Source organism: Hippopotamus amphibius, chromosome 4 (assembly GCF_030028045.1).
Source record: "Hippopotamus amphibius kiboko isolate mHipAmp2 chromosome 4, mHipAmp2.hap2, whole genome shotgun sequence".
Classification (NCBI taxonomy): domain Eukaryota; kingdom Metazoa; phylum Chordata; class Mammalia; order Artiodactyla; family Hippopotamidae; genus Hippopotamus; species Hippopotamus amphibius.
Genome location: NC_080189.1, coordinates 57,040,591 through 57,052,795, shown reverse-complemented (window position 1 = coordinate 57,052,795; position 12,205 = coordinate 57,040,591). Strand labels below are relative to the sequence as shown.

Sequence of the window (12,205 nt, the reverse complement as noted above, 5' to 3'; positions counted from 1 at the left end):
CTTATCTCTTTCTATTAATGGTTCTGCCATTAGGCAGGAAATACTGTTATTTTCTTGATATTACATGGTGAGGAGGGGGTGAAAAAGTGATGATGGTCAAGTCCTGGAGACCAGGTGAGATGGCAGTGAGGAGCCTGCATTTCCCACTCTGCTTTAAAGGTTGGGGGAATGGCCAGTGCGGAGTGGCAGTAGTTGCCATCAGGTAGTCAAACAGGCTTGACTGAATGGATCAAAACTGATCATCTTCTCAAGAGGATGTTAAAAGAAACAAATGTAGGGGAAAAATTGAAATGTTTATGTTACAACAGTATCAGAACGCCCATCAGGTTATGCTGTGAATCGTGATAGCATCTGTCATTTACCTGAATTGATTAAAATTAATATCAGTATTTATGCTATGGAGTATTTCTCAAGCTTTTAACGTGTTTATATTTTATTTATTTTTATATATTTCAGATTCCAGATGACCTGAGAAAGAGACTAAATATAGAAATGCATGCAGTAGTCCAAATAACTCCAGTGGAAATTACCCCTAAAATTCCAAGAGCTCTAAAATTACAGCCTAGAGAAAACTTAGTGAGTTCAGATTTACATGTTACATCACAGTTGTTTTCCACATGTAAAATTTCTAGTTGCTTTAGCTAAGTAATAAGGATGTACTCCTTTATGCTAGAAGGGCAAAGAAGTCTTTTTTTCTTTTTGTTTTATTGTGGTAAAATATATATAAGATAAAATGCTATTTTAATCATTAAGTGTGCAATTCAGTGGCATTAAGTACTTTTATAATGTTGTGAAACCATCACTGCTATCTGTTTCCGAAACTTCCGTCACCCCAAACAGAAACTCTATGTCCCTTAAGCAATCACTCCCCATACTTCCCTCCCCCAGTTCCTGATAACCTCTCATCTGTATTCAGTCTCTGTGAAGTTGCTTATATGTAAGTGAAATCATACAATATTTGGCCTTTGTGTCTTGCTTAGCTCACATAACATGTTTTCAGGATTCATCCACACTATAGTTTGTATCAGAATTTCATTCCTGTTTATGGCTAAATAATATTCCATTTATGTATATACCACATTTTGTTTATCCATTCATCTTTTGATGGACACTTGGGTTATTTCTGCCTTTTCAACTATTGTGAATAATGCTGTTGTGTATATTGACGTACAAGTATTTGTTTGAATCTCTGCTTTCAGTTTTTTGGGTACGTATGTAGGAGTTGAATTGCTGGGTCATATGGCAATTCTATGTTTAACTTTTTGAGAAACCAAGAAGTCTTTAATAAGTGGTACACGTTATATATATCTTGCCAATGCAAATATGGATAATTTGGCTTTTAAAAGATTATTTTTGCTACATCTGGGTAATTTTTTAAAAAAATTCTCACATGGTGTTTCAGTATTAACATTGCAGCATAAAAGCTAGACTGTTTTTTTTACTTTTCAATGCTGTTAATTTAATAGAAACTGATATGGTCAAGAAATGAGGTATGGAATTTAATTTTAAAATCTTTTTTAATAGGGTATTATCATCTGTACCAGTTTAGATTGCCAGTTCTCAGAGAATTATAATACAGGAAAATTATTATATGTTTAAAAAATTCCAAACATGTTTTAATCCTTCTCTGATAATTTGAGTGATACTTCTGGATCCTCTGGATATTGATGGTCATTATATCAGGGTCATTATGTAATCATTTTAACAGATCTTTCTACTTGATGAAACCCCAGATAAGCTAGCTTATATTTCGTGACTAGAAAAGAAGAAAAATCGAATAAATGCCATTTCCATAATAATATGCAACTGAGTATTTAACACATTGGCTGAAGAGTATACAGTGATTTGTCATTTTCTTTTAACTTTTTGGTTATTGATCTTGTGGTTTTTTTAAAAATTTATATTAGAGTATGGTTAATTTACAATATTGTGTTACTTTCAGATGTATAGCAGAGTGATTCACTTATACATATATCCATTCTTTTTTAGATTCTCTTCCCATATAGGTTATTATAGAATACGGAGTAGAGTTCCCTGTGCTATGCAGTAGGTCCTTGTTGATTATCTATTTATATATAGTAGTGTGTATACATTAATCCTAAACTGCTAATTTATCCCTTCCCACCCACCCCACTTTTCCCCTTTGATAACCATAAGTTTGTTTTCGATGTCTGTGAGTCTATTTCTGTTTTGTAAATAAGTTCATTTGTGCCATTTTTTTAGACTCCAGGTATAAGTGATATCATATGGTATTTGTCTTTGTCTGACTTACTTCACTTAGTATGACAATCTCTAGATCCATCCATGTTACCTCAGTGGCATTATTTCACTCTTTTTTATGGCTGAGTAATATTCCATTGTATATATGTACCACATCTTCTTTATCCACTCCTCTGTCTATGGGCATTTAGATTGCTTCCATGTCTTGGCTACTGTAAACAGTGCTGCAGTGAACATTGGGGTACCTGTATCTTTTTGAATCAGGGTTTTCTCTGGATATATGCCCAGGAGTGAGTGGGATTGCTGGATCATATGGTAGTTCTATTTTTATGGAAGTTTTAAGGAGCCTCCATATCGTTCTCCATAATGGTTATACCAATTTACATGTGCGCACCAACAGTGTAGGAGGGTTCCCATTTCTCCACACTGTCTCCAGCATTCATAGATTTTTTGATGATGGCTCTTCTGACAGGTGTAAAGTGATACCTCATTGTCGTTTGGATTTGCATTTCTCTAATAGTGATGTTGACCATTCTTTCATGTGCTTTTGGCCACCTGGATGTCTTCTTTGGAGAAAGGTCTGTTTAGATCTTCTACTCATTTTTTGATTGGGTTGTGGGGTTTGGGGGTTTTCTTTTTGGCTTTGGTTTTTGTTTTGGGGGGTTTATTGTTTGTTTTGATATTGAGTTGCATGGGCTGTTTGTATATTTTGGAGAGTTAATTCCTTGTGGGTCTCTTCACTTGCAGATATTTTCTCTCATTCTGTGGGTTGTCTTTTTGTTTTGTTTATGGTTTCCTTCACTGTACAAAAGCTTTTAAGTTTAATTAGGTCCCATTTTTGTTTTTATTTTCATTACTCTAGGAGGTGAATTAAAAAAGATTGCTGTGATTTATGTCAGAGTGTTCTACCTATGTTTTCCTCTAAGAATTTTATAGTATCCAGCCTTACATTTAGCTCTTTAATCTATTTTGACTTATTTTTGTGTATGGTGTTAGAGAATGTTCTAGTTTCATTCTTTTACATGTAGCTATTTAGTTTTCCCAGCACCACTTATTGAAGAGACTGTTTTTTCTCCTTGTATATTCTTGCCTCCTTTGTCATAGGTTGACTGTCGGTGCATGGGTTTATTTCTGGGCTTATCCGGTCCCATTGATCTGTATTTCTGGTTTTGTGCGAGTACCATACTGTTTTGATTACTGTAGCTTTGTGCTATAGTTGGAAGTCAGGGAGGCTGATTCCTCCAGCTCTGTTTTTCTTTTTCAGGATGGCTTTGGCTATTTGGGGTCTTTTGTATTTCCATACAAATTTAAAAAATTTTTTGTTCTACCTCTGTGAAAAATGCCATTGGTAATTTAATAGGGATTGCATTGAGTATGTAGATTGCCTTAGGTAGTATAGTCATTGTGACAATATTGATTCTTCCAGTTCAAGAACATGGTATATCTTTCCATCTGTTTGTGTCATCTTTGATTTCTTTCATCAGTGTCTTATAGTTTTCATAACAGAGGTCTTTTGTCTCCTTAGGTATGTTTATTCCTAGGTACTTTATATTCTTTTTGTTGCAGTGGTGAATGGGATTGTTTCCTTAATTTCTCTTTCTGATCTTTTGTTGTTAGTGTATTGAAATGTAAGAGATTTCTGTCTATTAATTTTGTATCCTGCAACTTTACCAAATTCATTGATGAGCTCTAGTAGTTTTCTGATAGCTTCTTTAGGATTTTCTATGTATAGTATCATGTCTTCTGCAACAGTTTTACTTCTTTTCCAATTTGGATTCTTTTTCTTTTTCTTCTCTGATTACTATGGCTAGGACTTCCAAAACTATGTTGAAAAATAAAGTGGTGAGAGTGGGCATCCTTGCCTTGTTCCTGTTCTTAGAGGAAATGCTTTCAGCTTTTCACCGTTGAGTACAGTGTTAGCTGTGGGCCTATCATATATAGCCTTTATTATTTTGAGGTAGGTTCCCTCTGTGCCCACTTTCTGGAGAGTTTTTGTCATAAATGGGTGTTGAATTTTGTCAAAAGCTTTTCTGCAAATCCATTAAGATGACCATACAGTTTTTAATTTTCAGTTTGTTAATGTGTATCACACTGATTGATTTGTGAGTATTGAAAAATCCTTACATCCCTGAGGTAAATCCTGCTGATCATGGTGTACGATCCTTTTAATATATTGTTGAATTTAGCTTGCTAGTATTTTGTTGAGGACTATTGCATTTATGTTCGTCAGTGATATTGACCTGTAATTTTCTTTTTTTCTGATATGTTTGTCTAGTTTTGGTATCAGGGTGATGGTGGCCTCATAGAGTGAGTTTGGGAGTGTTCCTTCCTCTGCAATCTTTTGGAATAGTTTCAGAAGGATAGGTGTTAACTCTTCTCTAAATGTTTGATAGAATTTGCCTATGAAGCCATCTGGTCCTGGACTTTTGTTTGTTGGAAGTTGTTAAATCGCAGTTTCAATTTCATAACTTGTGATTGGTCTGTTCATATTTTCTGTTTATTCCTGGTTTAGTCTCAGATTGTACCTTTCCAAGAATTTGTCCATTTCTTCTAGGTTTTCCAGTTTATTGGTGTATACTTGCTCGTAGTGGTCTCTGTTGATCCTTTGTATTTCTGTGGTGTCCATTGTAACTTCTCCTTTTTCATTTCTAATTTTATTGATTTGAGCCCTCTCCCTTTTTTTCTTGATGAGTCTGGCTAAAGATTTATCTGTTTTGTTTATCTTTTTAAAGAACCAGGTTTAGTTTCATGGATCTTTTCTATTGTTTTCTTCATCTCTATTTCACTTATTTCTGCTCTGATTTTTATGGCTTCTTCTATTAACTTTGGTTTTGTTTGTTCTTCTTTCTCTAGTTGCTTTAAGTGTAATGTTGGGCAGTTTAAGATTTTTCTTATTTCCTGAGGTAGGATTGTATTGCTATAAACCTCCTCCACTTGAATGTTTCCTTTCCCATATTAGTTAAGTAAGTTGTTGGCTATTATCTCTTGAAATGTTTTCTTAAGCCCTTTCTCTCTCTTTTCTCTTCTGAGACCCGTATACTATGAATGTTGGTGCTTTTAATGTTATCCCAGAGGTCCCTTAGACTGTCCTCATTTCTTTTCATTCTTTTTTCTTTATTCTGCTCCGTGGCAGTGATTTCCACCGATCTATCTTCCAGCTTACTTGTTTGTTCTTATGCCTCATTTATTCTATTGATTCCTTCTAGTGTATTTTTTTTAAACTTTTAATTTTTTTATTTTTTACAATAAACTGCATATATTTAGAGTGTACAATTTGGTATCCCAATCTCCGAATTCATTCCCCACCCCCAACCCTCCCCGCTTTCCCCACTTGGTGTCCATATGTTTGTTGTCTACATCTGTGTCTCTATTTCTGTCTTGCAAACTGGTTGATTTGTACGATTTTTCTATAGTCCACATATATGTGTTAATATACAATAATTGTTTTTCTCTTTCTGACTCACTTCACTCTGTATGACAGTCTCTAGGTCCATCTGTGTCTCTAAAAATGTCCCAGTTTCATTGCTTTTTACAACTGAGTAATATCCCATTATATGTATCTACCACATCTTCTTTATCCATTCATCTGTTGAGGGACATTTAGCTTGCTTCCATGTCCTGGCTATTGTAAATAGTGCTGCAATGAACAATTGGAGTGCATGTGTCTTTTTGAATTATGGTGTTCTCTGGGTATATGTCCAGCAGTGGGATTGCTGGGTCATATGGTAGTTCTATTTTTAGTTTTGCAAGGACCCTCCATACTGTTTTCCATAGTTGCTGTATCAATTTACATTCCCACCCGCAATGCAAGAGCGTTCCTCTTTCTCCACACCCTCTCCAGCATTTACTGTTTGTCGATTTTCTGATGATGCACATTCTAACCAGTGTGAGGTGATACTACGATACCTCATTGTAGTTTTGATTTGCATTTCTCTAATAATTAGCGATGTTCAGCAGCTTTTCGTGTGCCTCTTGCCCATCCGTATGTCTTCTTTGGAGAGATGCCTATTTAGGTCTTCTGCCCATTTTTTGATTGGATTGTTAGTTTTTTTGATATTGAGCTGGATGAACTGTTTATATATTTTGGAGATTAATACTTTGTTGATTCGTTTGCAAATATTTTCTCCCATTCTGAGGGTTGTCTTTTCGTCTTCTTTATAGTTTCCTTTGCTGTGCAGAAGCTTTGAAGTTTCATGAGGTCCCACTTATTTATTTTTGTTTTTATTTCCATTATTCTAGGGAGTGGATCAAAAAAGATTTTGCTGTGATTTACGTCAAAGAATGTTCTTCCTATGTTTCCCTCTAGGAGTTTTATAGTGTCTGGCCTTACATTTAGGTCTTTTAACCATTTTGAGTTTAGTTTTGTGTATGGTGTTAGGAAGTGTTCTAATTTCATTCTTTTACATGTTGCTGTCCAATTTTCCCAGCACCACTTATTGAGGCTGTCTTTTCTCCATTGTATATCTTTGCCTCCTTTGTCATAGATTAGTTGATCGTAGTTTATCTCTGAGCTTTCTATCCTGTTCCATTGATCTATATTTCTGTTTTTGTGCCAGTACCACACTGTCTTGATCACTGTAGCCTTGTAGTATAGCCTGAAGTCAGGAAGCCTGATTCCACCAACTCCGTCTTTCCTTCTCAAGATTGCTTTGGCTATTCCAGGTCTTTTGCATTTCCATACAAATCATAAAATTTCTTGTTCTAGTTCTATGAAAAATGCCATTGGTAATTTGATCGGGATTGCATTGAATCTGTAAATTGCTTTCGGTAATATAGTCATTTTCACAATGTTCATTCTTCCAATCCAGGAACATGGTATGTCCCTCCATCTGTTTGTGTCTTCTTTGATTTCTTTTATTAGTGTCTTATAGTTTTCTGAGTACAGGTCTTTTACCTCCTTGGTTAGGTTTATTCCAATGGTGAATGGGATTGTTTCCTTAATTTCTCTTTCTGATCTTTCATTGTTAGTGTATAGAAATGCAAGAGATTTCTGTGTGTTAATTTTCTGTCCTGCAACTTTACCAAATTCATTGATTAGCTTAAGTCGTTTTCTGGTGGCATCTTTAGGATTTTCTATGTATAGTATCATGTCGTCTGCAAACAGTGACAGTTTTACGTCTTCATTTCCAATTTGGATTCCTTTGATTTCTTTTTCATCTCTGATTGCTGTGACAAGGTCTTCCAAAACTATGTTGAATAGTAGTGGCGAGAGTGGACATCCTTGTCTTGTTCCTGATCTTAGAGGGAATGCTTTCAGTCTTTCACCATTGAGAATGATGTTTGCTGTGGGTTTGTCATATATGGCCTTTATTATGTTGAGGTAGGTTCCCTCTGTGCCCACCTTCTGGAGAGTTTTTATCATAAATGGGTGTTGAATTTTGTCAAAAGCTTTTTCTGCATCTATTGAGGTGATCATGTGGTTTTTATCCTTCAATTTGTTCTTATGGTATATCACATTGATTGATTTGCATATATTGAAGAATCCTTGCAATCCAGGGATAAAACCCACTTGATCATGGTGTATAATCCTTTTAATGTGTTGTTGGATTCTGTTGGCTAGTATTTTGTTGAGGATTTTTGCATCTAAATTCATCAGTGATATTGGTCTGGAGTTTCATTTTTTTGTAGTATCTTTGTCTCGTTTTGATATCAGGGTGATGGTGGCTTCATCAAATGAGTTTGGCAGTGTTCCTTCCTCTGCAGTGTTTTGGAAGAGGTTGAGAAGGATGGGTGTTAGCTCTTCTCTAAATATTTGATAAAATGCACCTGTGAATCCATCTGGTCCTGGACTTTTGTTTGTTGGGAGATTTTTAATCACAGTTTCAATTTCATGACTTGTGAATGGTCTGTTCATATTTTCTATGTCTTCCTGATTCAGTCTTGGAAGGTTATACCTTTCTAAGAATCTGTCCATTTCATCCAGGTTGTCCATTTTATTAGCATATGGTTGCTTGTAGGAATCTCTTATGGTGCTTCTTATTTCTGCGGTGTCCGTTGTAACTTCTCCTGTTTCATTTCTAATTTTATTGATTTGAGTCCTCTCCCTCTTTTTCTTGATGAGTCTTGCTAGAGGTTTATCAACTTTATTTATCTTCTCAAAGAACCAGCTTTTAGGTTTATCGATTTTTGCTATTGTTTTGTCTCTATTTCATTTATTTCTGCTCTGATCTTTATAATTTCTCTCTGTCTACTCACTTTGGGTCTTGTTTGCTCTTCTTTCTCTAGTTTCTTGAGGTGTAAGGTTAGATTGTTTATTTGGGATGTTTCTTGTTTCTTGAGGTAGGATTGTATTGCTATAAACTTCCCTCTTAGAACTGCCTTTGCTGCATCCCATAGGTTTCGGATCGTTGTGTTTTCATTGTCATTTGTCTCTAGGTATTTTTTTATTTCCTCTTTGATTTCTTGAGTGATCCCTTGGTTATTTAGTAGCATATTGTTCAGCCTCCATGTGTTTGTGTTTTTTACAGTTTTTTTCCTGTGATTGATTTCTAATTTCATAGCGTTGTGGTCAGAAAAGATGCTTGATTTCAGTTTTCTTGAATTTACCAAGGCTTGATTTATGACCCAAAATGTGATGTATCCTGGAGAATGTTCCATGTGCACTTGAGAAGAATGTGTAATCTGCTGTTTTTGGATGTAATGTCCTATAGATATCTATTAAATCAAGCTAATTTATTGTGTCATTTAAAGCTTGTGTTTCCTTATTAATTTTCTGTCTGGATGATCTGTCCATTGGTGTAAGTGGGGTGTTAACGTCCCCCACTATGGTTGTGTTCCTGTCGATTTCCTCTTTCATAGTTGTTAGCATTTGCCTTATGTATTGAGGTGTTCCTATATGGGGTGCATATATATTTATAATTGTTATCTCATCTTCTTGGATGGATCCCTCGATCTTTATGTAGTGTCCTTTATTGTCTCTTGTAACCATTTTTATTTTAATGTCTATTTTATCTGATATGAGTATCGCTACTCCAGCTTTCTTTTGATTTCCATTGACATGGAATATCTTTATCCATCCCCTCACTTTCCGTCTGTATGTGTCCCTAGGTCTGAAGTGGGTCTCTTGGAGACAGCATATATATGGGTCTTGTTTTTGTATCCATTCCGCCAGTCTGTGGCTTTTGGTTGGTGCATTTAGTCCATTTACATTCAAGGTAAGTACTGATATGTATATTCCTATTACCATTTTCTTAATTGTTTTGTTTTGGTTTCTGTAGGTCCTTTTCTTCTCTTATGTTTCCCACTTAGAGAAGTTCCTTTAGCATTTGTTGTAGGGCTGGATTGGTGGTGCTGAATTCTCTTAGCTGTTGCTTATCTGTAAAGCTTTTGATTTCTCTGTCAAATCTGAATGAGATGCTTGCTGGGTAGAGTATTCTTGGTTGTAGGTTCTTCCCTTTCATCACTTTAAATATATCGTGCCACTCCCTTCTGGCTTGTAGAGTTTCTGCTGAGAAATCAGCTGTTAACCTGATGGGAGTTCCCTTGTATGTTGTCATTTTCCCCTTGTTGCTTTTAATAACTTTTCTCTGTCTTTAATTTTTGTCCATTTGACTACTATATGTCTTGGCGTGTTTCTCCTTGGGTTTATCCTGCCTGGGATTCTCTGCACTTCCTGCACTTGGGTAGCTATTTCCTTTCCCATGTTAGGGAAGTTTTCAACTATAGTCTCTTCCAGTATTTTCTCAGGTCCTTTCCCTCTCTTCTCCTTCTGGGACCCCTATAATGCGAATGTTGGTGCATTTAACATTGTCCCAGAGGTCTCTTAGGCTGTCTTCAATTCTTTTCATTCTTTATTCTTTTCTGCATCAGTGATTATCACCATTCTGTCTTCCAGGTCACTTACTCGTCCTTCTGCCTCAGTTAATCTGCTATTGGTTCCTTCTAGTGTATTTTTCATTTCAGTTATTGTGTTGCATATCTGTTTGTTTGTTCTTTAATTCTTCTAGATCTTTGGTAAACTTTTCTTGCAACTTGTCGATCTTTGCATCCAATTTTTTTTCAAAGTCCTGGATCATCTTCACCATCATTATTCTGAATTCTTTTTCTGGAAGAGTGCCTATCTCCTCTTCATTTAGTTGTTTTTCTGGTGTTTTATCCTGTCCCTTCATCTGGTACAAAGTCTTTTGCGTTTTCATTTTCTCTGTCTTTCTGTGGCTGTGATTTTCAGTTCCACAAGATGACATGCTGCTGATACTGCTTGATTTTGCTGTCTGCCCTCTTGTGGAGGAAGCTGTCTAGGAGGCTTGTGAGTGCTTCCTGATGGGAGGGACTGATGGTGGGTTAGGCTGGGTGGGTGGAGCTCAGTAAAACTTTAATCCGATTTGGTGGGTGGAGCTCAGTGACACTTTAATCTGCTTGTCTGCCAATTGGTGGGGCTGTGTTCCCACCCTGCGGGTCGTTTGGCCTGAGGCGACCCAGCACTGGAGCTTACAGGCTCTTTGGTGGGGCTAATGGTGGACTCTGGGAGGGTTCACACCAATGAGCACTTCTCAGAACCCCTGCCACCAGTGCCCCTGTCTCCTCAGTGAGCCACAGCTGTCCCCCACCTCTGCAGGCAACCCTCCAACACTGGCAGGTAGGTCTAGTTCAGTCTCCTATGGGGTCACTGCTCCTTCCCCCTGGGTTCTGGTGAGCACACTTTTTTGTATGCCCTCCAAGAGTGGAGTCTCCGTTTCCCCCAGTCTTGTGGAGGTCCTGCAGTCAAATTCCGCTGGCTTTCAAAGTCTGATTCTCTGGGGATTCCTCCTCCCGTTGCTGGACCCCCAGGTTCGGAAGCCTAACGTGGGGCCCAGAACTCTCAGGACTTCTGTGGTGTAACTGTTTTTCAGCTTGTGAGTCACCCACCCAGCATTTATAGGATTTGATTTTAATGCGATTGCGCCCCTCCTACTGTCTCATTGCAGCTTCTCCTTTGTCTCTGGATGTGGGGTGGTTTTTTTTGGCGAGTTCCAGTGTCTTTCTGTGGATGGTTTTCAGCAGTTAGTTGTAATTCCAGTGCTCTTGCAAGAGGGAGTCCCTTCTAGTGTATTTTTCATTTCAGTTATTGTATTATTCATCTCTTTGTTGTTTTTCAAGGTTCTAGTTCTTTGTTAAATACTTTTTGTATCCTGTCCGTCTGTGCCTCTATTTTTTCTTTCGAATCTTGGATCATCTTTACTATCATTACTCTGAACTTTTTTTCAGGGAGATTACCTATCTCCACTGCACTTAATTGTTGTTCTGGGGTTTTATCTTTTTCCTTCATCTGGAATATAATTGTGTGTTTGTGATCTCTGTTCGTCAGGCTACAGGATTGTAATTTTTCTTGCTTTTGGTGTTTGCCCCCTGGTGGGTGAGGTTCGTCCAGGGGCTTCTGCAAGCTTCCTAATGAGAGGGACTGGGGCCTGCCACCACCCCCCACCCCCAGTGGGTAGAGCTGGGTCTTGTCCCTCTGGTGAGCAGGGCCATGTCAAGGGCTGTGTTTAGAGGTGGCTGTGGGTTCAGGAAGACTTTAGGCAGCCTCTCTGCTCATGGGTGGGGCTGTTTTCCCACCTTGTTGGTTGTTTGGCCTGAGGTGTCTCAGCACTGGAGCCTTTGGACTGTTGGGTAGGGCCAGGTCTCAGTGCCAGGAGGTCACCTCTAGGAGAGCTCATGCCATGAATATTTCCTGGGGCCTCTGCCATCAGTGTCTTTGCCCCCACAGTGAGCCACAGCCAACCCCTGCCTCCCCAGGAAACTCTCCCAAGACCTGCAGGTAGGTGTGGCCCAGGTTCCCATGGAGTCACTGTTTTACCCTGGGTCCCAGTGCACATGAAACCTTGTATCCACCCTCCAAGGGTGAAGTCTCTGTTTCCCCCAGTCCTGTGGAGCTCCTGCAGTTAAGTCCCACTGGCCTTCAAAGCCAAATGCTTGGAGGGCTCCTCCTCCTGATGCCAGACTCCCAGGCTGGGCAGCCTGTCGTGGGGTTTAGAACTCTAGCTCCTGTGGGAGAACCTCTGCCATGTAG

The 12,205-nt window shown here is 38.0% G+C and overlaps 1 protein-coding gene across 4 annotated transcripts in view; it reads left to right on the top strand.

Moving 5' to 3' along the window:
• Positions 1 to 12,205, top strand: part of PEX1 (peroxisomal biogenesis factor 1) — a 73,385-nt gene that overhangs the window by 19,895 nt on the left and 41,285 nt on the right. For all 4 annotated transcript variants that reach the window (XR_009053127.1, XM_057730975.1, XM_057730973.1 and 1 more), the window contains one exon: positions 457 to 576. Coding sequence is in view for 3 of the 4 variants with exons in the window: in XM_057730975.1 (XP_057586958.1) it covers positions 457 to 576 (120 nt within the window). In the remaining variant the exon portion in view is untranslated. The remainder of the gene's footprint in view (positions 1 to 456; positions 577 to 12,205) is intronic.